Genomic DNA, 22,697 nt, shown 5'->3' on the forward strand with positions numbered 1-22,697 from the left:
AATGAAACGTCACATATCCCAGCATGCACCGCGCGCTTCTTCTACGGGGGAAAAAGATGGCGGCTGTTTACCGTAGTTGCGAGACCTAAACTTTATGAAAATGAATCTTAATATTTATCCATATATAAAGCGCACCGGGTTATAAGGCGCACTGTCAGCTTTTGAGAAAATTTGTGGTTTTTAGGTGCGCCTTATAGTGCGGAAAATACGGTATTTTAAATTGTATTTATTAAATGCAATCAGGTTTGCTTGATAAGTGTTTATTATTTTACAGTTGATTTTACGATGCATGTATACATTGACTTCCTGGGTATGCACATATCACATTGTGCAGAATGTTCCTGATGCTAATGACGAGTTTGTTTAATAAAAGTACTGATGGAGTTTGATATAAATACAAAGGTGTTAAAAGCTCAGGAAGAAGCACAAGAAGTGTTATTGCTGTGAAAAGACATACTTTAGTGGCGTGCAGATGAAAAAGGTGACAATGGAGCTCATCAGTTCTCCAGGAACGCCACGTAGTCGGTAAGTCTGGCCAGCTGCTGCTCATTTGGAACGGACGACACAGGTGGAGGTTCTGCTCACAAACGATTCCCACAGAAGACAAAGAGGAAAACTTGAGAATCAACATGTTCTTACACACAGAAAATAATTAAAAAAAATAACATTGTTTAGTTGTTAGTGACAAATTTAACAACTTTATTATTTCATGTCGTTTTCAGATTTAAAAAAAAAAATTATTCAGTAAATTAAACCTAAAAAAGGTTGTGTAAGGGGTTAAAGTTCCAAAAGAGTAGGGCATCAAATACTTCTTCCCCAGTGTACTGCTGACTCAGCTGATTACAAACATGTGGTTGAAGTGCACAGAGCTAGCAGACGAGAGGTTTCCTGTTCAACACGTTGCCAACATGTGTGTATGACTCACTGCTTGTTCTGTCACAGTACCACAACATGCCACACAGTTGTGTGTTTGCAGTAAGACCTGCTTGGAATATTGCATCATGTTGCGTTGATGTACTTGTAGACAAAATCACATCGGTGCCCAGATGGACATTTAGTATTGTTTAACACACAGCAGATGTTGACGTGCACAAAAACCTGTCATGGGTTTGCGTCTTCGTAGTCGATTTTGTCAACATGTGATGATGCAACACAATCATACTAACAAAATATGTCAACTACCAAGAAGAGTTGGTAACAAAGAACAATACCGCCACCTACCTGGCTTTTTGGGCATCACCATTCTGGTTGTGGGGTCTGCCTGCCAACCCTGACTGACTACACCTTCACAGAGACAGGAACTATGTTACTTATTCTAGAACAAATCTTGTGCTTTGTGTCAGGGCTTACCTTTCACGGCTTCCTCCACCGAGTAACCCACAAAGGCGGCAAAGTCATCTGCAGTGATTGAAGTGTATGCCTGAGCCACCAACATGTAGGCTCTTTGTCGTGTGCTCTCTGTGCAGCAAATCACACAACTGTATTACACACATGTGAGTCCAAACAAAACATCCTGAGTGACTGCATGACTTTTTCCCAAACAACAGCAGTCTACACTTTTTACAATGAGGGCTGCATACAAAAAAATAGTTTTGACAGTTTTACCTTCTCTTTACTTACTTGCTTAAACAAATTTAAAGAATAATACAACACTTCAATTCAGGTCGAAATATGAGCTCTGTGTTCTAGGTGACAGAGCAAATAAATATAGTTAATAATGCTAGTTTAATTTATCTAAAAGTACCACAATCCGGAAGCACCACCGTGGCTGTGTTAACATCTGAAGCACCGTAAATGTTGAATTGTTTTTCTTTCATTATGCTTCATTCCCTCCTTTTTTACTTTTCTTCTCTTTCTCACAATACGCCTGTGCGTCATGATAGCGCTCATGTAAACACAAACCGCTCTTTTTCTCTTTTGGAGAATCATTAGCTGCGTTTGTTTTTCTTTCTCGTTTTCCTTTCCATCTCACTTATTTCACTACTTGTCAAATCCAACACTCTCTTTTGTTTTCTTTTCTATTTATTTTATGTTTTTCCCTTTCTATTTCTCCACCTGTTACGTGTCCCCTTGTCATCGTCAGCATTTATCATCATTAATTTACACACACTCACAACTCTCTAATACATGCACAACAACTATACACATTTACTCACTTTGTACACATAAATATATGCAGGATAAACTTACATTTAGATACAGATATGCATTACTTACACATAAAGTAAACACATACATCCACACACTTAGTTACAGTCTAGTTTAGTATGTCCACTATACAGTTTGTCACATAGAATGTGTGTCAGGTCCAGGGAAAAAAATTATAACAATTCTTAATCATTTGAAGAACATGCAAGTAGACATTGCTTTACTACAAGAAACTAACATCTCCATGTCTGATTCCTCAAAACTGCAATCACCACAATACCCACACACATACAGTACTTAGCTAGTTACAACTCTATACAGAGAGGCGTAGCCATTCTCATTAGTAGAAAGGTTAATTTTACACTCTATAACTCCATTACTAACATAGAGGGCAGATACGTAATTCTTAATATTTCTGTTGATGGGATAAACGTTTGTATCGCCAACATTTATGGTGCAAATGTTGACGACCCCTCCTTTTTTCACCCTTTCTTCTCTTCACTCTCTCAAACTCGTCCTTGATTCTAAGAGGGGACCTCAATTTAGGATTTAATCCAAATATAGATCGGTCCAGCGTGACTGGGAGTCGCCGTGAGTCTCAGTCAATGTAAATACTTAAGCAATAAATGAACGATGACGGTCTTTGCAATGCCTGGCGTTCTTACCACCCCACTCTTAGGGAATACACTTGTTTTTCCTCAGTTCACCACTCATTCTCTCGCAATGACTTATTTTTAACAAGTAGCTAAATTTTATCTGACATCTCAAACATTCACGTCCAACCTATCATCATCAGTGACCATGCACCTGTCTCATTCTCCCTCACTAACAAAACTATCACTTCACCTACAAAACAATGGAGACTTAATACATCATTACTAAAGGACCCAGACTTTCTAAACTATTTCGAGAAAGAATGGACAGGTTTTTAGATTTTAATGACCAACCAAAAACCACGGCGTGAGTTCTCTGGGAGACCGTGCAAATAGTTATGCGAGGAAAAATTATTTCCTATTCATCATACAAGAAAGAAAAGGCACATTTATTAGAGCAAGAACTTGAAAATGAAATCAAACTATTAGAGATAGCTAATGCTAACTCACAAAACGAACACATTCTGAACAAATTAAGAAAACTCAAATTAGACTTTAAGAGAAATATAATAGATAAGAAAACTCAATTCCTGCTGCAGAGGTTACACTTGGAGAAGTTTGAGCATGACAATAAACCAAGCAAATGTTTGACTAACCAACTAACTAACCAAGTCACTTTAAAACTTAAAGAAAAAAGCTCTATACCATCCATTATGGATTCAGCTGGTAACATTACGCACGTTCCTGAGGAATTTAACTCCATCTTTAGAGACTTTTACAGAAACTTATATACACCCCATCTCTTTCAGATATTGAGACATTTCTTAATGATATAGACTTACCTAAATTTATATACAAGGCAGTTATTAAATTTTGATCTTGCTATTTCAATAGCTGAAAATCATAATGCTCTTCAACAGATGCCAAACAATAAAGCAACATATTGTGGTCACTGCTAGCTCCAATATTTACAAAAATGGCTTTAGAGATTAAAGAAAACTCATTCCTTCCTCCAAATATGAACTCTGCTATACTCAGTCTCTTGCTGAAACCTGATAAAGACCCAGCACTTCCATCCAGTTACTGGCCAATCTCCCTGATTGCTATAAAATTATCTGCAAAGTATTAGCTCAAAGATTAGAAAAAGTCACTCCATATATAGTACATCCTAACCAAACAAGTTTCATCAAAGGGAGACAATCGTCCAACAATGGTTGCCGTCTACTCAATCTGATAGACTATTATTCTGTTATTCATAATGTAAAAACCGCTGTTGTTTCATTAGATGCTGAAAAAGCGTTTGATAACAGTGAATTGGAATTTTCTTCGAGCTACTCTACAAAAATTTGGATTCGGAAATTAATTTAAAGCATAGATCAGGGTTCTATATCGTTTTAGTTAGAAGTAACAGCCAAATCTCTCCAAAGTTTCATTTTATAAGGTGCACTAGGCAAGGTTGTCCACCTTCTCCGTCACTTTTTGCCATATTTATTGAACCTCTTGCAACTGCAATTCGACAGCATGCAAATATTAAAGGCATCCATACTGCAACCGTCCATCCATCCATCCATTTTCTACCGCCTATTCCCTTCGGGGTTGCGGGGGAAGCTGGAGCCTATCTCAGCTACCGCCTATTCCCTTCGGGGTTGCGGGGGACGCTGGAGCCTATCTCAGCTACAATCGGGCGGAAGGCGGGGTACACCCTGGACAAGTCGCCACCTCATCGCAGGGCCAACACAGATAGACAGACAACATTCACACACCAGGGCCAATTTAGTGTTGCCAATCAACCTATCCCCAGGTGCATGTCTTTGGAGGTGGGAGGAAGCCGGAGTACCCGGAGGGAACCCACGCAGTCACGGGGAGAACATGCAAACTCCACACAGAAAGATCCCGAGCCTGGGATTGAACCCCAGACTACTCAGCACCTTCGTATTGTGAGGCAGACGCACTAACCCCTCTTCCACCGTGCTGCCCATACTGCAACCGTTCATCATTAAATCAGCTTTTATGCTGATGATGTATTACTTTTCCTACAAAATCCACATTCTTTTCTTCAAGATAGAATTTCACTCATTGATAAATTCAGTTCTATTTCAGATTACTCCAACTGGTCCAAATCTACTGTGTTACCTATTTATTTTTTTCTTTCAGAGCACCTCATTGATTCCACTGCACGAAGGGAACATTAAATAACTGGGAATCAATATTTCTTCCACATTGTCAGATCTGAATCGCTTGAATTACTCCCCAATCTTAAAATCGACTGAGGATGATCTGGCGCTTTGGAAGACACTCTCACTCACGTGAAGGGTTTCTACCGTGAAAATGATGGTCTTGCCTAGAGTTAATTATCTCTTTTCAATGATTCCCACCAAACCTTCTCAAATTTGGTTTAAATCACTAGACTCACACATCACTCAGTTACTTTGTAAAAGTAAACCAGCACGAATCAGCCTTAAAACATTACAAAAACCCAAAGAATATGGGGGTCTAGAACTCCCAAATTGTATTACTTACTTGCAAATAAACTACAATGCATATTAAAATGGATCAATCCCAACGTATTAGATATAACTTATGGTTAGATATTGAACAATCACTTAGCCAGGAGATCCCAATTTCTAACTTTCCCTTTATTAGCCAAATTCTTTGAAAACACAACTTCTTTATTAATAATTAATATACGCACAACCTTAACAGCTTTGTGGGAATTTTTTTTTTTAAACTGGGTCCTCGCTCACTCCCTGCCAAATGATGCCTATTTAGAATAATCCTGATTTTCTGCTTAACAAGAAACCATTAAACTTTCCAACATGGTATGATAAGGGAGTCAGATGCCTTGGAGATATCATCAATGGAAACATCCATCCATCCATTTTCTACCGCTTATTCCCTTCGGGGTTGCGGGGGGCGCTGGAGCCTATCTCAGCTACAATCGGGCGGAAGATGGTGTACACCCTCATCGCAGGGCCAACATAGATAGACAGACAACATTCACACATTCACACACTAGGGCCAATTTAGTGTTGCCAATCAACCTATCCCCAGGTGCATGTTTTTGGAGGTCAAGCCGGAGTACCCGGAGGGAACCCACGCAGTCACGGGGAGAACATGCAAACTCCACACAGAAAGAACCCGAGCCCGGAATTGAACCCAGGACTACTCAGGACCTTCGTCAAACAGTTGTATGTATTTTAAAGGTTTAATAACACAGTATGCAATACATCCCAACTAATTCCTAGGATTTATACAAATCAAATCTGTAATCAGCACAATATTCAACAAAACAACATGAGAAAGTAATCCCACTGCAATTAAATTCTTCAAAATAACTGCTACCAAAACTGTATCCAAATGATATGCTTTGTTATCAAGAATAGATAACACAATAGGTTTTCCTACTTCCAAATGGCACTCAGATGTATCCACACGCTGTGACCCAGAATTCTGGAAACAAATATGTCCCAAAACTTTTCGAAATTTCGTAAATTCCAAATTTACGGCTGATTCAGCTCAAAACACTTTACAGAATACATTACATCGGTCAAAGAATGTATGAAATGGGTTTGTATAGAATAACTTCGGTCATTGGCCTTAGAGATTCCTATTCCCATCTCCCCCTCACTCTGCCTGTCGGTTGATCTCTCCGCAAATGATTTTGCTACAAACAAAACATACCTCCTTATCAACGCATTAGGCATCGCCAAGAAAACTATTCTCGTGAATAGGAAATCAAGAAATAATTAATGTATAAACCTTTAGAAAAACATTTTATTAGATCATATCATTTTAGAAAGAATGTCAGCTGAATAAAAACACCAACTGACGGAATTCCGATTTCTTTGGGCATCTCAAATTAATTTCCTGACCTGACTCCCATGGGGGCCAGGGCTGTGGCTCTACCCCTAGGGGTTTCGCTGCGTGGATGGGTGGTGCTGGGTGCCGGGGGTGCCAAGTGCCGCAAGGTCGGGTGGGGATGCGGTTCCTGGATCCAGCCTGGCGAACTGATCCATAGGTGCTCTAGCGGTTGTGGGTGGATGGCCGTGCCTTGGCGAGGGTTGGGATACAGGTGGGGCTGGGGGCGGTTGCCTTGGGTGAAGTAGTCACCTGTCCCTCTCGTGGGTGGTTGGGCGGGGGGCCGCGCCGGGAGCCTGGGGGGCCTTGCCGATGTCGGGCGGGGGTCGGTCCGTGCCTTTCTGGCTTTGGGTCTCCCTGGGCTTCCTCCTTCACTTGGGGGGTGCGGAGGGGTCTGGCTTGGGCCGCCCTGCACTGCGGCGGTGCGGGCACGTCTCGTACTGGGTTGGGGGGTTGCTTGCCACCCCTGTTAGGGCGCCAGCAGTGCTGCCCAACTGCCCTGCGGTAGTACTTATTCAATGTTTTTTTAAATGTATTTATTTATTTTTTAAATGTATTTATCATTATATTTATCTATTTATTTTTTCAATACTTTATTCATTTATTTTACCTTTTTTCTTATAATTATTTATATATGTGTGTGTGATTATATGTATATATACACATACATATATATGGTGAAATCTGTGTGTATGTTTGTATGTACATAAGTGTTAATATGTGTGTGTGTGTGTGTGTGTGTGTGTGTGTGTGTGTGTGTGTGTGTGTGTGTGTGTGTGTGTGTGTGTGTGTGTGTGTGTGTATATGTGTTATGCATTTATATACAGTATATATCTATATATGGGTGTGCGTATGTGTGTGTATATGTACATGCATGTGTATATATAGGTATATGTGTGTTCGATGGATAATTATATGTATGTACAGTACATATATTTGTGTGTATATATATATATATATATATATATATATATACATACATATATACATATACATACCTGCCAACTTTTGAAATCAGAAAAACCTAGTAGCCAGGGTCCAGGGGCCGCAGGCCCCGGTAGGTCCAGGACAAAGTCCTGGTGGGGGGTTCAGGCTTCGCCCCCCGACGCAAAATGATTATTAGCATTCAGACAGGTTAAAATGTTGCTAAAACCATCACTTTTCTATCATTCACAGTGACTTTTCAAAACAAAAATATTACAGCAAAAATCATATGGGTTGATTGACATGTTTATTCTGTAAGCTAACTTCAATAGTTTGAAATTATTTTGACAGTTAATGCCAGTTATCTTGTCAACCTTTCACAAGACTTCAATTTGTTAATTGAAAGTATAAACAGTATAAACACTTTTTACAGTAAACAAATGGTAAAACAGTACTAAACAATTCCATTAAAAAAAAAATTGGTGTCATTATTAACTTTCTGTCCAAGCTTGTATAATCTACTGCCTTGTTCAATTGTATAAAATATTCTGTGCCTAAAATTCACATTTCTATCACAATTATCATACTGTAAACATGGTAAGCTAACTTCATTAAAATTAATAGTCCTGTCAATAGCATGGAATTACAATTCAAATGTAGTTTTTTTGTAAGCCTTTCAAAAGAATTCAAAATATGAAAAATTAATGAAAATTAATTTAAGCCATCAGACACTTGAAAAGTGGCACATCACATCTCTAATGTAATCATTTTAACTTTTCAACAGAAATAGCACTGCAAAAATATTAAGGACATACTTCTGTATTTTGGTAGTTATGATGTCAACATTTAACAAGATTTCTTCAACTTGGACTTGAAAGCATAAATAGTATAAACACTTTTAACAGTATAACAGTACTAAACAATTCCAATAGATAACATTGGTGTCATTACCTTTTTGTGGCTAAAATCCGAAAAACGTTGAAAGTTTTCCACTTGTATCGCTAGCAACGGCATTAGACTTGTGTTTTTTTGTCCCAACGTGGTCTTTTACATGCTAATTCCTCCGTGTCCGATCGAAAAATCTTGTCTGCACAAGGTGCAATTCGCGTAGTTTTCACCCTTTTTGGAACGGATAATTATTCCCGGATAGGCTTTTGAATATTCTTCACGGAATGACTGCAGTTTTCTTTTCGGTTTAAGACTCGTTTGCGATTTTTCTCCGGCTGATTCCATGATCGTTCGCTCGTTTGGAAACAATGGCAACAGGTGCCTCGTGCTTGGCAGCGGTGCTATAAATAGCCTCGCGCATTTTAAAAAAATATTTTTTTTTAATTAATGAAAAACCGTATTTTTTATCACTGCAACCGTAACCCGGAATAGGTTGATGAAAACCGTACTAATTACGGGAAAATCGGAGTAGTTGGCAGGTATGCATATATATATATATATATATATATATATATATATATATATATATATATATATATATATATATATATATATATATATATGTATATATGTGAATGTACAGTCCTGATCAAAAGTTTACATGCACTTGTAAAGAACATAATGTCATGCTTGTCTTGAGTTTCCAATACATTCTGCAACTCTTATTTTTTTTGTGATATTGTGATTGGAGCACATGTTTGTCACAAAAAACATTCATGAACTTTGGTTCTTTTATGAATTTATTTTGGGTCTACTGAAAATGTGATCAAATCTGCTGGGTCAAAAATATACATACAGCAATGTTAATATTTGCTTACATGTCCTTTGGCAAGTTTCACTGCAATAAGGCGCTTTTGGTAGCCATCCACAAGCTTCTGGCAAGCTCTGGTTGAATTTTTGACCACTCCTCTTGACAAAATTGGTGCAGTTCAGCTAAATTTGTTGGTTTTCTGACATGGACTTGTTTCTTCAGCATTATCCACACATCAGCACTTTGGGAACGCCGTTCTAAAACCTTAATTCTAGCCTGATTTAGCCTTTCCTTTACCACTTTTGATGTGTGTTTGGGGTCATTGTCCAGTTGGAACACCCAACTGCGCCCAAGACTCAACCTCCGGGCTGATGATATTAGGTTGTCCTGAAGAATTTGAAGGTAATCCTCCTTTTTCATTGTCCCATTTACTCTTTGTAAAGCACCAGTTCCATTGGCAGCAAAACAGGCCCAGAGCATAATACTATCACCACCATCTGACCACAGAACTTTCCTTCAGAAGGTCTTATCTTTGTCTATGTGATGTCAGATGAAACAAAAATTTAGCTGTTTGGCCACAATACCCAGCAATATGTTTGGCGGAGAAAAGGTGAGGCCTTTAATTCCAGGAACACCATTCCTACTGTCAAGCATGGTGGTGGTAGTATTATGCTCTGGGCCTGTTTTGGATGGCTACCAAAAGCGCCTTATTGCAGTGAAGCTTGCCAAGGGACATGTAACCAAATATTTACATTGCTGTATGTATACTTTTGACACAGCAGATTTGGTCACATTTTCAGTAGACCCATAATAAATTCATAAAAGAACCAAACTTCATGAATGTTTTTTGTGACCGACAAGTATGTGCTCCAATCACTCTATCACAAAAAAATAAGAGTTGTAGAAAGTATTGGAAACTCAAGACAGCCATGACATTATGTTCTTTACAAGTGAATGTAAACTTTTGACCACAAATGTATATTTGTATATGTATGAACATATGTGTATATGTGTTTGTATATGTATGCACGAGATGGTGTAGGTATGTGCATATGTATAGTCGAGGTTACTGTGGTTTATCCGTTATACGGTGCTCAATACCGGGGTAGAGCGGAATATACGTTCAGGTCAGGAAAAAACACAGAGGCTATTTCTTCCCTACAAGCCTGTTTTGCAGGTTTCCCTGCTCTTCAGGGGATTTTATTGAAGTGTCTGTGGTTGTTACATATATATATAGGGTACATTACATGGGGGTGTGGCCATTGTTACACAGTAGTGCCTTGCTTATGTGCCGGCATGATGAGACCAGTGTGTTGCGTTTGTTTAATGTGGACATGCAGGGGTGGTATATAATAAACACATTTTTTTTCAGGCACAGTTTACATCTTTTAGCTGCACTGTTTAATGGAGAGCTGGATGCAACAATTCGCCATGTAATAGCGTGATCAATTTTATTGTCCTTAAGAGTCCATATGTATCTCAGCTCTGTAAAGTTCTTGAGTTGGGGCCTATGGAATGATGCTGTGTGACTGTTATAACGGGGTTTAAAGGTGTTTTCTGTGAGTCCAATATATGACTCTGTGTTTAAGGTGTCCTTGCGGGTGACGCTTGCTTGGTAAACAACTGGTGTTTTTAAACAGTTTCCGTTAAGTGGGCAGTTAAGCCTTTGCAGTTATCTGTGGAGTTATATGTATGTATTTTCTTTTTTTAATGTATTTATGGATACCTATTTATTTTTATATGTTGTATTTGTTTAAATTTACTTTCTTTTTATATTTAACTTTTTTTTCCCTCATGTTTTGTTTGTTGTGCATATGTGTCGCTACCCCAGTGTGCATTGCTAATCGCAGCGGCGGTACCATGGCATGTGGGCGCGGGGCTGAGGCCTTATGGCTTTTTACCGGAATGGGATGCCTGGTGAGTGGTGGGGGGCCTAGACCTGAGGGATGGATTGCGGGGTTTAGTGGCACTAGGCACTGGTGGCGACAAGGCCTGTTTTTTTTTAATGAGAGGGGTTAGTGGAGTGGATGTAGGTGGGATCTACGGGCATGCTTGGGGGCGGTCAGACTGGTGGTGGATTGGCTTGGGTGCATGCTGCGCGCTGAGTTGCAGGTCATTTCATTCCTTATCAGGGGCGGCTCCATGCTGTTTGCCTCTCGGTGGCAGTCCTCGGCGCGGTCTGCAGCTATATGGGGCTCTGGGGCTGGTCGGCGGCGCGTTGGATTGTTTGGTTGGCCGGGGTGGATGTCCGATGGTTCGATTGGCTGGGCTGTAGATGGTGTTGAGGTCGGTGGGTTGGCGGCCTCGGTGGTATGCGTTGTTGCAGTTTGCGGGGTCGGTCGCACTTTTGTTTCGGTTTTGGCGGCCGCGAGTGTTTGTACGCCGGATGGCCGGTGGTGGTTGCTGTAGTGCTACCGGCAGTTGGCGTTGCTGTGTTAGGTTGGAGTGGTCAGCGAGCCGTGATTGGTGGCCGTGCGTTGATGGAATTGTAGGTTGGAGTGGTCAGGGGGCCGTGATTGGTGGCCGTGCATTGATTGAACTGTGGGGACTGGCTGACGCTGGATTGGGTGCTGACGCAGCGCTAATCTTTAATCAAACCTTTTGGAAACGATTATGAACAAAAAGAGAGGTACAATTGTGCCTCAACTTATAGTAGGTACCACTGTATTTGTGCCTCAACCTTCACTTTAGGCGGCATTGAAGAATGTGTGCAGAATGCACTACCGACCTGATAAGACATGAAAAGTCTGAAGGAGAAATAGATGACTATCTGCTCACAGATGCAACCAAGTGGTTGCACACTGCAACTAGTGCCGGATAGCCACACTCCTTAATGTTTGAGTCACACGCAGGATTCTCACAGAAATTTGGCAAAAATACAGTGGTGCCCAATGTATGAGTAACGCAACTTACCAGTAATTTGAGATACAAGCTGTTTTTTTAACCATGCCCTCCAACCACCAGAACAGAGAAAGTGAGTGCGATGGAGAGCGCAGAGAAGAAGAAGCGGACAGCACTCACAGAATCCGAGAAAGAAAACCTATTAAAAACGTGCTACCGTGGTCAATCTGGCCGCAGCACCGCCAGTTTGCATCACAAAAAACAAAAGCCAGCCTCCGCGCCATGCAGCCAAAGACAGGAAACAGCGAATATCTATCCATGAGCATATGGAGAAGCTGCTGATGATGTGTTTGAGGTATTTCAGTGTGTTTTGGATGATAAGACAATTACCTTTATGGTACACAGACATACTTATCGCTTGTTTTTAACTCTGATTGTCGGTGTGTCAGTCAAAGATGTACGTGTGCAAAATAAACAACAATAATGGTTCCTATTGTTACACTATACCGAAGCAGAGAAACCTGCATTAGTCAGCTCCCTTATTATTACATTATTTCATAAAACTACTGTAGTTGTTTGTAGTTAATTATATTATATTATTTTACAAACAATATCTATTATTTTACAAACAATATCTATTATCTAAAAGTTAGTTTATCTTTTTAAAATACATATTACATGTTAACATTGTGCTGTTTTAGAGGGACTAAGCACCAATTAAATTGATTTTAATTAAATTCCATAGGTGGTGCAGATTTGTGTTTTAAGTTACGCTCCTTTGTAGAACGAATTGAGCTCGTAAATTGAGGTACTTCTGTACAAGAAACTATTGACTTTTGTGTTTGCCAACAAAGATTTTCCCACCAAGCACTAAGTCACCTTTTGAATTGGAATCAAAAATTAATTATCACAACCTAATACAAAAAATGTTTTAACCTATATCTTTTGATAGATATTACGTCTCGCTCAAGTTAAAATAATTTATTAGGGGTGAACTTGCAATCAATAATAGTTATTTTGCCAACCTAATCATTATCCTGTAAGTTAATAATTGCCAAATGAGGTAGGTAAATATGTGCACTGATTGTGCAGAGTTTCAAAGAGAATTCAACTTGCAAATATTAATGAAGCATACATGTAGATAAAGCATGCTTGGTAAATATGAAATGCCATTGTCAGTAGATCAGTATTTCCAGCACAGACCACTGTAGACTTTAAAAAGCTGCCAGATAAATTCTCTTCAGCCTGCCACGCTGAGGTTTGTGAAGATAAGATATGTGGGATGGGGCCTCACAGCACTACTGCTTCAGCAGCATGCACATGAACATGTTTTATATCTTAGCAACAGTTTATATGTGGATCAACAGTCCACTTCAGCGAGCAGCCGTAACAATAACACTGGATGAAAAAAGACAGCTGGGAGAGAAGTTGCTTCCCCAAACTTCTTTCCTGTCTTCTCACACTACTGCTGTACTTTTGTACGACAATGTGTAGGAGAGACAACTTTACTTTGTAAAAGCTTTGTTTGCGGTCTTGGAGTTAGTGCTTAGAATATTATCAGTGGGTGTTGCACAGTGTTGACGTTGCTTAGTTAAAAGTAGAAATGTATAACACTTGAAAAAGTACAGCTGGTGTTGGAGCAGTTTTCTGGCACTGAATGAGCTGCATGTCGGACAAGTGAGCAAACCCCCAATGAAGCCAATTAGTTCATCTGAAGGGGCTTTCTGTAACCCAGCCCCCAAGCAGACATGTATTTTTGTACTCTTGCTTGACCCTTGACATGCCAGCAGCAGCAACTGCAGCAGTCATTCTTCGTCGCCCTTGTGACACTCAAATGTTGGCCTGCAACATGCGACAGAAGACGTCTGCGCGGATGACCGCGCTGTTAGAGGGCGAAACAGGACCTGGCCTGTGGTTCTCTGGCAGTCTATTCTAGGGCAGCTATCACTCCTCAACTTCTCACCTCTTAAAAATAGACTCCACTCTCTACTCAAAGGCAAAGTCGAAAGGGCATAGCGATGCTTTTATTTTTAAATCCAGTGTAAAGCCAAGTAAGAGCAGCAACATGGACACTCCAAAAAAAAAAAAAATACTTCCTATAATTTAGTTTGAAGAGTAGAGCTCACAATAAAGATTTTTAATGGCATGCATCCTTATTCATAGGTAAATATACAATAACAATAAGCAAAACACAATCTGAGACATTCTTTATATTAAACTTGACATTTTTCCTCTTGACGCCAACATTCAAGTGGTTGAGAAGTAGAAAAGTATAAAAAGGAAAGTTATGTTGCTGTGAAATATTGCACTTAAAGTACTGCATCCCTCATGACTTGACTAACATTCACAGGTCCTTGCTAAACTCCTGTCACCAAACCTTCAAAAGCACATCAGTCTTTTAATCAAGTCCACCATTACTTCCATCATTCCTCCTCTTCATCAGCATCATCAAAATCCACATCTTCATCATCACCTGACCCAAAGTCAATCTTTGCTAGAATGGCTTCGACGTGCTCCGTGGACAGGGTGAAGTGATCCATCTTTTCAAAGCCTGGCTCTGGTCGCTCTTCGCCCATTGAGCTTTTGGCTGCGTCTTTGGTCTGCGTAATGAGGCCCTTAGATGCCAACAGGAACTCGGCAGCCCCATTTTGCTCTAACGCCCTCACGGCTGAGTCTGTCAGATCGGAGCTAGCTTGAAGTCGTTCGCCGTAACGCTGAGCCAAAGCCCGTAATGCAGCCACCTTTTCATCTTGCTCTTTGCCAATCTGCTCTAGCAGTATGGTTTTTCGCTCTTCCAGGACAGCGTACAACAGGTCGAAGCGCTCAGCTAAGCCTTGTTTAGCACGCTGTGCATTTTCCTGTACAGCGCGACAAGCATCTTCCATCTGGATAAGTAGAGATTGTAGACGTGCATTGCTGGACACCAGAGTGTCAATGCCGTTGCTCAGTTCACCCTTTTGGGTCTGATAAACACTTTCTAAAGGTGCCACCTCACAGTCTTTATGCTGCCCAAACACTTTGCACATGGAACAAGTGGGGGTCTGGCAGGTTGCACAATAGATGTTAATTCTCTCGTCTTCATGTTCCTGACACATCGGCTCCTTCGACTCTTTAGGCTTCAAGGAGGTTTCTGTTTCTCTTCCATTTCCACTCACTTCCTGTTGCTGCTTGTAGATGTCGATGATATTCTCGACCAACAGGTTCCGCTGAAGCCCATGGACGCCATGGCGGTCGAGCACCACCTCAAACCTGCATGTTGGACAGCGGAAAACGCCACCAGAGAAGCGGTACGGGTTGCGCGAGTCATAGAGGTCGCTGGCACAGCTACGGCACAAGTTGTGTTGGCAGGGCAGGATAACGACTGGTTTGGTGAACATGTCCAGGCAAATTGGGCAGCTGAGCTGCTTCTCCAGGCTGTCCATGGGGCTCGGAGGGCGAACCAGCGACCCTGTCCTCTGAAGATCCATGAAGGAAGGTTGTTTTTCAGCAGCTATCAGTTAATATTCAAACTTATTGTCCTTGTCAGTTGTTTTTTTTAACAAAATAACAGAATCTGCTCTACTTTTCTTAGTCTTTCTTCTTATGATGTCATGTGCGCACTAGCTGAGAACTCACAGCCCTGTCCTTTATACACCCTTACAGCTGCTGACATTTGATCCAACCAACCAAAGCACACATTCCTGCCTGCTTGCTGGCCAGGAAGCTTTTCAGAGAAATCACCCCCACCTACCCAAAGCACCACGTGTCACATGTCCCAATATAAGCCACCAACATTTAGACTTGGTGAACTAAGACATAAACAGGGTGCATGTGACTGGTTTAAAGAAGGGCTACAATAAGATCCGTAAACAAGTAACTGTGAACATAGTGTCAAATGGACGCTTGCACAATTGTACTACACTGGGACGTCCATTTTCACTAGTAATCCGTTCCAAGAAGGTCAAACAAAAACAGAATATGAAAACCAAAGCAATTTTCACCATAAAAATTCAAGCAAATCTAGTAAATCCGTTCCAGAAACAATACACATTTTAGAGAAAAAATAATGATTTGCAGAAAACAATATGAAATACTATAATGAATGCAATGCATATATCAGGGATGTCCAAAGTGCCGCTAATTCTAAAAATGGTCTTACTAAAAAAATACAACTGGAATAAAAGAGCAAACATGTGTATTGTAAGGAGAAAATGTTGTAATGTCAAAGCTGACATGCAGGGTGTATTTTTTATTTTAAAATTTAAAAAAATAACTAATATTGTATGGGTTTTGAAAATGAAGAATATCAAAATGGCCCTTGATTGGATGTTTTAAGTGTGCGGCCGTCAATGGAAAAAGTTTGGACATAGCTGATGTTATATGTACACTCAACATCCCTTTTACTTTATGATGAGCAGAAAGGGAGGAGGGGAATAGGGTACTTTGAAATATGTATTTAATTCTTTATCAAAGTGCTGGAACTTGCAACTTTCTTTGGTTCCATGGTGTTGCAGTCATACCCAATAAAAAAAATTTTTTTTAAATTAATCAACACGTTGACTATATTTTGTGGAATGATTTGCTAGCAAACACACTAGTTTGTTATGTGCAATGTTTGCTAGTATGATAACCAAGATGGTGTACGAAAACAAGAAAATAATTTGGAGGACATTTTTCGTGGAAAACTGACTCAAAAACAAAGAAAATATCTCAATGACATTTTCACCTTCATAAAATGTACATTGCTTATAAATATATCATGTTGTTTAAAAGATTCAGTAAGTTAGTTGTTTTCCACTGAAGCAGACAAAAACTAAGAAAACAAATATTTAGTCTGTGCTACTGAATATCAAAATAATTTGCTCCAACCAAGTTATATTGCTCCTCTATTCAAAGTGTTTGACAATAAAATTATAATGTCAGGTTGTTCAGTTCTCAAGTGTCTTGTGTACTGTACGTCAACATGTCTAGCAGCGCAAACGTGATGCACATGCTATTAATAAACTCTTGTCAACACTGAATGACGCAAACATCCCAAAGCATGACTGTCAAAGCAATAGGATATCAATAAATATTTTGGGTTAAGAAACGGTTACTAAGAATGCCACAACATGCTGGACATTGTGATTTACATAGTATTCAAATAACTGCTATCTTTATTTTCCAACATGTTTTTCTTTAGGAGGAACAGCACTGCTGCCACCTGCTGCTTGCAATTATGAATGTCAATATGTGAGCCACTGAGGATAACAACAACCTCCTGTTTTGTCAATAACAAACATATTGTCAATACCTTGTAATGTAGCTCCTACAGTATTTACAACTTGCAGCTGGTATTTCATATTTTTCAATGCAGCCATTTTCTATACCATTTATCCTCATTATAGTCGCAGATAAGATGGAGTCTATCCCAGCTGATTTGTGGCGAGAGGCGTGCACATCCTAGACTGGTCGCCATCCAATCACAGGGCACATATAGACAAATAACTATTCACATCCACATTCATACCCATGGGAAATTTAGAGTCTTCAATTAACTTAACACACATATTTTTGGAATGTGGTATACCCAGAGAAAACCCTCACACGCATGGGGAGAACATGCAAACTCCACACAGACATGTCCGTACGGAGATTCGAACCCAGATGAGGATATATGGATGTAACATATTGAAAATTTCATATCGCGGTTATTGTGACCAAAAATATCACGGTATTGTTCAATGTGCTCACAAAGTACTTACCGGTATATACACACTGAAATCTTTTGACCAAGTTGTTAAAAACTAAAACAATAAACTGTTAGAAAAGCCATTATATAAAAAGTTATGTGTTTATTGTTTGTTTTAATTACTAAGCTTTTATTGTTTTAAATATAGTTTTTTACTGTAGCACTTTGAGATTTATTTAAATGAAAAGTGTGTGGTTGAATATATATATATATATATATATATATATATATATATATATATATATATATATATATCCATCCATTTTCTACCACTTGTCCCTTTCGGGGTTGCGGGGGGTGCTGGAGCCTATCTCAGCTGCATTCGGGCAAGTCGCCACCTCATCTGGACAAGTCGTCACCTCATCGCAGGGCCAACACAGATAGAAGAGACAACATTCACACTCACACTCACACACTAGGGCCAATTTAGTGTTGCCAATCAACCTATCCCCAGGTGCATGTTTTTGGCGGTGGGAGGAAGCCTGGGTACCCGGAGGGAACCCACGCAGTCACGGGGAGAACATGCAAACTCCACACAGAAAGATCCCGAGCCCGGGATTGAACTCAGGACTACCGTAATTTTCGGATTATAAATAGCAGTTTTTTTCATAGTTTGGCCGAGTGCGACTTATACTCTGGAGCGACTTATGTGTGAAATTATTAACACAATACCGTAAAATACCAAATATTATTATTTATCTCATTCACGTAAGAGAGTAGGCGTATATCAGCAATCGTCACACACACACGTCAACCAATAAAAATTTGGCGGGGGCGGGTCATGGCAGAAGTGCATTGTGAAAAAAAAGATGCTACCTGCTACTACTTCCGTACCTATGAAAATTGATCATTTCAACATTGGCGGTAACTTATAAAAACTGAGAAGGACTGAACAAAAATGGCCCCGAAAAGGAAATCATATACTGCAGGTTACAAGCTGGAAGTAGTGAAATATGCAGCAGAAAACTGCAATCGAGCAGCAGAAAGAAAGTTTGGAGTAAGCAAGAAACTTTTAAGGGACTGGCGAAAAGCGGAGGCTACTCTTACTGAAATGAATAAAACTAAAAAAGCTAATTGCGGGCTAAAAGCTAGGTGGCCACAGTTCGAGGAACAAATTCACAAATGGGTGCTTGAAAATTGCCTTTCAAATGTCTATTCTTGGTGTTAGATTTTATCAAATAAATGTCCCCCAAAAGTGCGACTTATACTCTAATGCGACTTACATACAGTATTTTTCGGACTATAAGTCGCTCCGGAGTATACGTCGCACTGGCCGAAAATGCACAATATGCCGTATTTTTCGGAGTATAAGTCGCACCAGAGTATAAGTCGCACCTGCCGAAAATGTATAATAAAGAAGGAAAAAAACATATATAAGTCGCACTGGAGCCCGGCCAAACTATGAAAAAAACTGCGACTTATAGTCCGAAAAATACCGTATACGTCGCACTGGAGTATAAGTCGCATTTTTGGGGGAAATTTATTTGATAAAATCCAACACCAAGAATAGACATTTGAAAGGCAATATAAAATAAATAAAAATTAGTGAACAACAGGCTGAATAATTGTACGCCATATGACGCAAAAAACCCCAACTAAGAACGTGGCTGGTATGTTAACGCAACACATCATGGCAAGAGTCACTCAAATAACTATAACATATAGAACATGCTATACGTTTACCAAACAATCTGTCACTCCCGATCGCTAAATCCGAATAAATCATATTCCTCTGTGTCGCCTCTGGTATGCGCCCCGCTAGCGTCCTTTCTTTCTGCTGCTCGATTGCTGTTCTCTGCAGTATATTTCACTACATCCAGCTTGTAATCTGCAGTATATGATTTCTTTTTCGGTGCCATTTTAGTTCAGTCCTTCTCAGTTTTTATAAGTTACCGCCAATGTTGATGTGATCCATTTTAATAGCTCCGGCAGTAGCGTATAGCATATAGCAGTTAGCATCCCAGGACCCACAATGCACTTCTGCCATAACCCGCCCCCGCCAAATTCTTATTGGTTGGCGTGTGAGTGACGATTGCGGACATTTTCTTCGTCGCTCACACGAATGAGATAAATAATATAATTTGATATTTTACGGTAATGTGTTAATAATTTCACACATAAGTCGTTCCGGAGTTATAAGTCGCACCCACGGCCAAACCATGAAAAAAACGTCGACTGATACGGTATGTTTTTTTCCTTCTTTATTATGCATTTTCGGCCGGTGCGATTTATATTCCGGAGCGATTTATACTCCGGAGCGATTTACAATCCGAAAAATACGGTACTCAGGACCTTCGTATTGTGAGGCACATGCACTAACTCCTGTTCCACCGTGCTGCCCCTTCTTTTTTCTCTTTTAAAATGGTAAATGGGTTATACTTGTATAGCGCTTTTCTACCTTCAAGGTACTCAAAGCGCTTTGACACTTTTTCCGGATTCACCCACACATTCCCACACCCATTCACACACTGATGGCGAGAGCTGCCATGCAAGGCCCTAACCACGACCCATCAGGAGCAAGGGTGAAGTGTCTTTCTCAAGGACACAACGGACCAGACGAGGTTGGTAGGAGGTGGGGATCGAACCAGGAACCCTCAGGTTGCTGGCACGGCCCAACCCGCACCACGCCATTTATTTACGGTATATACGGTATATATATGTATATATAAATATATATACATACGTGTATATATATATATATATATATATATATATACACATATATATATATATATATATATATATATATATATATATATATATATATATATATATATATACATACATATACACACACACACACACATATATATATATATTCATGTATATATATATATATATATTAGGGCTGCAACAACTAATCGATTAAATCGATTAATATCGATTATAAAAATAGTTGCCGATTAATTTAGTCATCGATTCTTTTGAACTATGCTATGCGCATGCGCGGAGGCTTTTTGATTTCTTTATTTAATTTTTTTATTTGATTTTTTTTTTTTTTAATAAACCTTTATTTATAAAGTGCAACATTTACAAACAGCTGAGAAACAATAATCAGAATAAGTACAAAAACAGCACAAAACAGTGCCAGGGCGGCGCTGAGGCTACGTCTCATGAGATGGCGTAAGCTAGCCAATAACGTGTCATGTGCAGCTCACGTGACGACATAGGCTTCTTTGCTGGAAATATTCGAAAAATGACGCAGGAAAACAGTACGGATAGTTCAGCGGAAAAACATCTTGAGGTTATTGCTTCAATGGAGAGAAGTGTACGACCTAAGTCGTCAAAAGTGTGAGAACACTTTACCTTAAAGACTTCAAAGAAGACCGTTTCCTGCAAAATGGCACGGAAGTACAACATTGCTTCAGGAGCACCTGAAAAGGTAACATGTTGGAGCCATGGATGAAGGGAACTCACGGTATGTAACTTATTAAGTCCATAGTGGCAACAGGCATTCATGAGTTAAGCTTTTTTGTGAGTAACGTTAACGTTATGCCTTTGTTGCAACGCGGGGCTGATAATGTGTGTCCGGCACATTTGACTCCGTTTTGAGAGAGAAAACGCACGGTTACCAATTTCAAAATAAACGTAACTGACAGAAATATCTCAGGTTCGTTTTATAATGGATCAATGTAGCCAGGCCCGATAAAGCTATATACATATATTTACATTTGAGTGACGCTTTAGTATAACTAAATGTTATGAAAGTGTTGGAATATTTCATGCTATTATTCAGAAGCAGCCTAAAATGAATCCTTTATTATTCACAACAGAAACTTGTACAATATCTGATCGAGTTCTGATCTGATGAGTTACATTTCTGTGTTATTGTTGGTTTATGCTGCATCCCCAATGTCCAGAACATGGTGCTAGTATGCTGTTTTTTTTTCAATAAAATACTGGAAAGGATAGAAATGTAGTCTGTCTCTTTTATCCGATTATTAATTATCAAATTAATCGTTAGTTGCAGCCCTAATATATATATATATATATATATATATATATATATATATATATATATATATATATATATATATATACGTATACATACAAACATATATTTATATATATATATATATATACATACTGTGTATATATATATATATATATATATATATATACCGTATTTTCCGCACCATAAGGCGCCCTGGGTTAAAAGCCGCGCCTTCAATGAACGGCATATTTCAAAACGTTGTCCACCTATAAGCCGCCCGGTGTTGTAAGCCGCATCTCACTGCGCTAAAGGAATGTCAAAAAAACAGTCAGATAGGTCAGTCAAACTTTAATAATATATTAAAAACCAGCGTTCTAACAACTCTGTTCACTCCCAAAATGTACGCAAATGTGCAATCACAAACATACGTATATCAACATGGACAGAGCTGCGTGAAAAAAGCCACCCGGCCTCTTCGCGTAAACTTAAACTTACCTTAACCACTCGCTCATCTTTTCTTCATCCATCCCTTCGAGTTAGCTTTTATGATGACGCCGGCTGGAAAGGTCTCTTTTGGCAAGGTCTTCCTTTTGAATATCACCATGGGTGGAAGTTTCATTAGCATGGCAAGCTAGAACCACAGTGAAGGATGACTTCTCATTCCCTGTGGTGCGAATATTCACCGTACGTGCTCCCGTTCCACAGTGCGGTTCACAGGAATATCAGTTGCTGTGAAATACGGTAAGTAATCCGTGTGCGGATGGAGAGATTGCGTCTTTTCATGAACCGGATCCTTGTCACTTTGTAGGAGCCATTTTGTGGTCTTTACAGATGTAAACACACAAAGGAAATGAAACGTACGGTGATATCCGCGCGCTTTTTCTTCTTCTACGCGGGCGGGTGGTTGCTTACAGTAGAAGAAGAAGCGCTTCCTGTTCTATGGGGGCGGGTGCTTACCTTGGCGGTTGCTTGCGTAGAAGAAGAAGCGCT

General features: G+C 39.7%; 2 protein-coding genes across 2 annotated transcripts in view; both read right to left on the reverse strand.

Moving 5' to 3' along the window:
* Window positions 1–244: 244 nt before the first annotated feature.
* The window catches only part of cops8 (COP9 signalosome subunit 8), a 34,815-nt gene continuing 12,362 nt past the window's right edge, over window positions 245–22,697 (reverse strand). Inside the window, exons 5-7 of the mRNA XM_061926372.2 lie at window positions 1,351–1,458; window positions 1,222–1,284; window positions 245–577 (exon numbers count right to left, since the gene is read on the reverse strand). Of these exons, the coding sequence (XP_061782356.1) occupies window positions 498–577; window positions 1,222–1,284; window positions 1,351–1,458 (251 nt within the window). The 3' untranslated portion in view covers window positions 245–497. The remainder of the gene's footprint in view (window positions 578–1,221; window positions 1,285–1,350; window positions 1,459–22,697) is intronic.
* On the reverse strand, window positions 13,895–16,635 carry trim63b (tripartite motif containing 63b). The gene has a single exon (XM_061926371.2). It carries the CDS (start codon window positions 15,528–15,530, stop codon window positions 14,487–14,489), a length of 1,044 nt encoding a protein of 347 aa, XP_061782355.1. The 5' UTR covers window positions 15,531–16,635; the 3' UTR covers window positions 13,895–14,486.

Source organism: Nerophis lumbriciformis, linkage group LG31, assembly GCF_033978685.3.
Source record: "Nerophis lumbriciformis linkage group LG31, RoL_Nlum_v2.1, whole genome shotgun sequence".
Taxonomy (NCBI): domain Eukaryota; kingdom Metazoa; phylum Chordata; class Actinopteri; order Syngnathiformes; family Syngnathidae; genus Nerophis; species Nerophis lumbriciformis.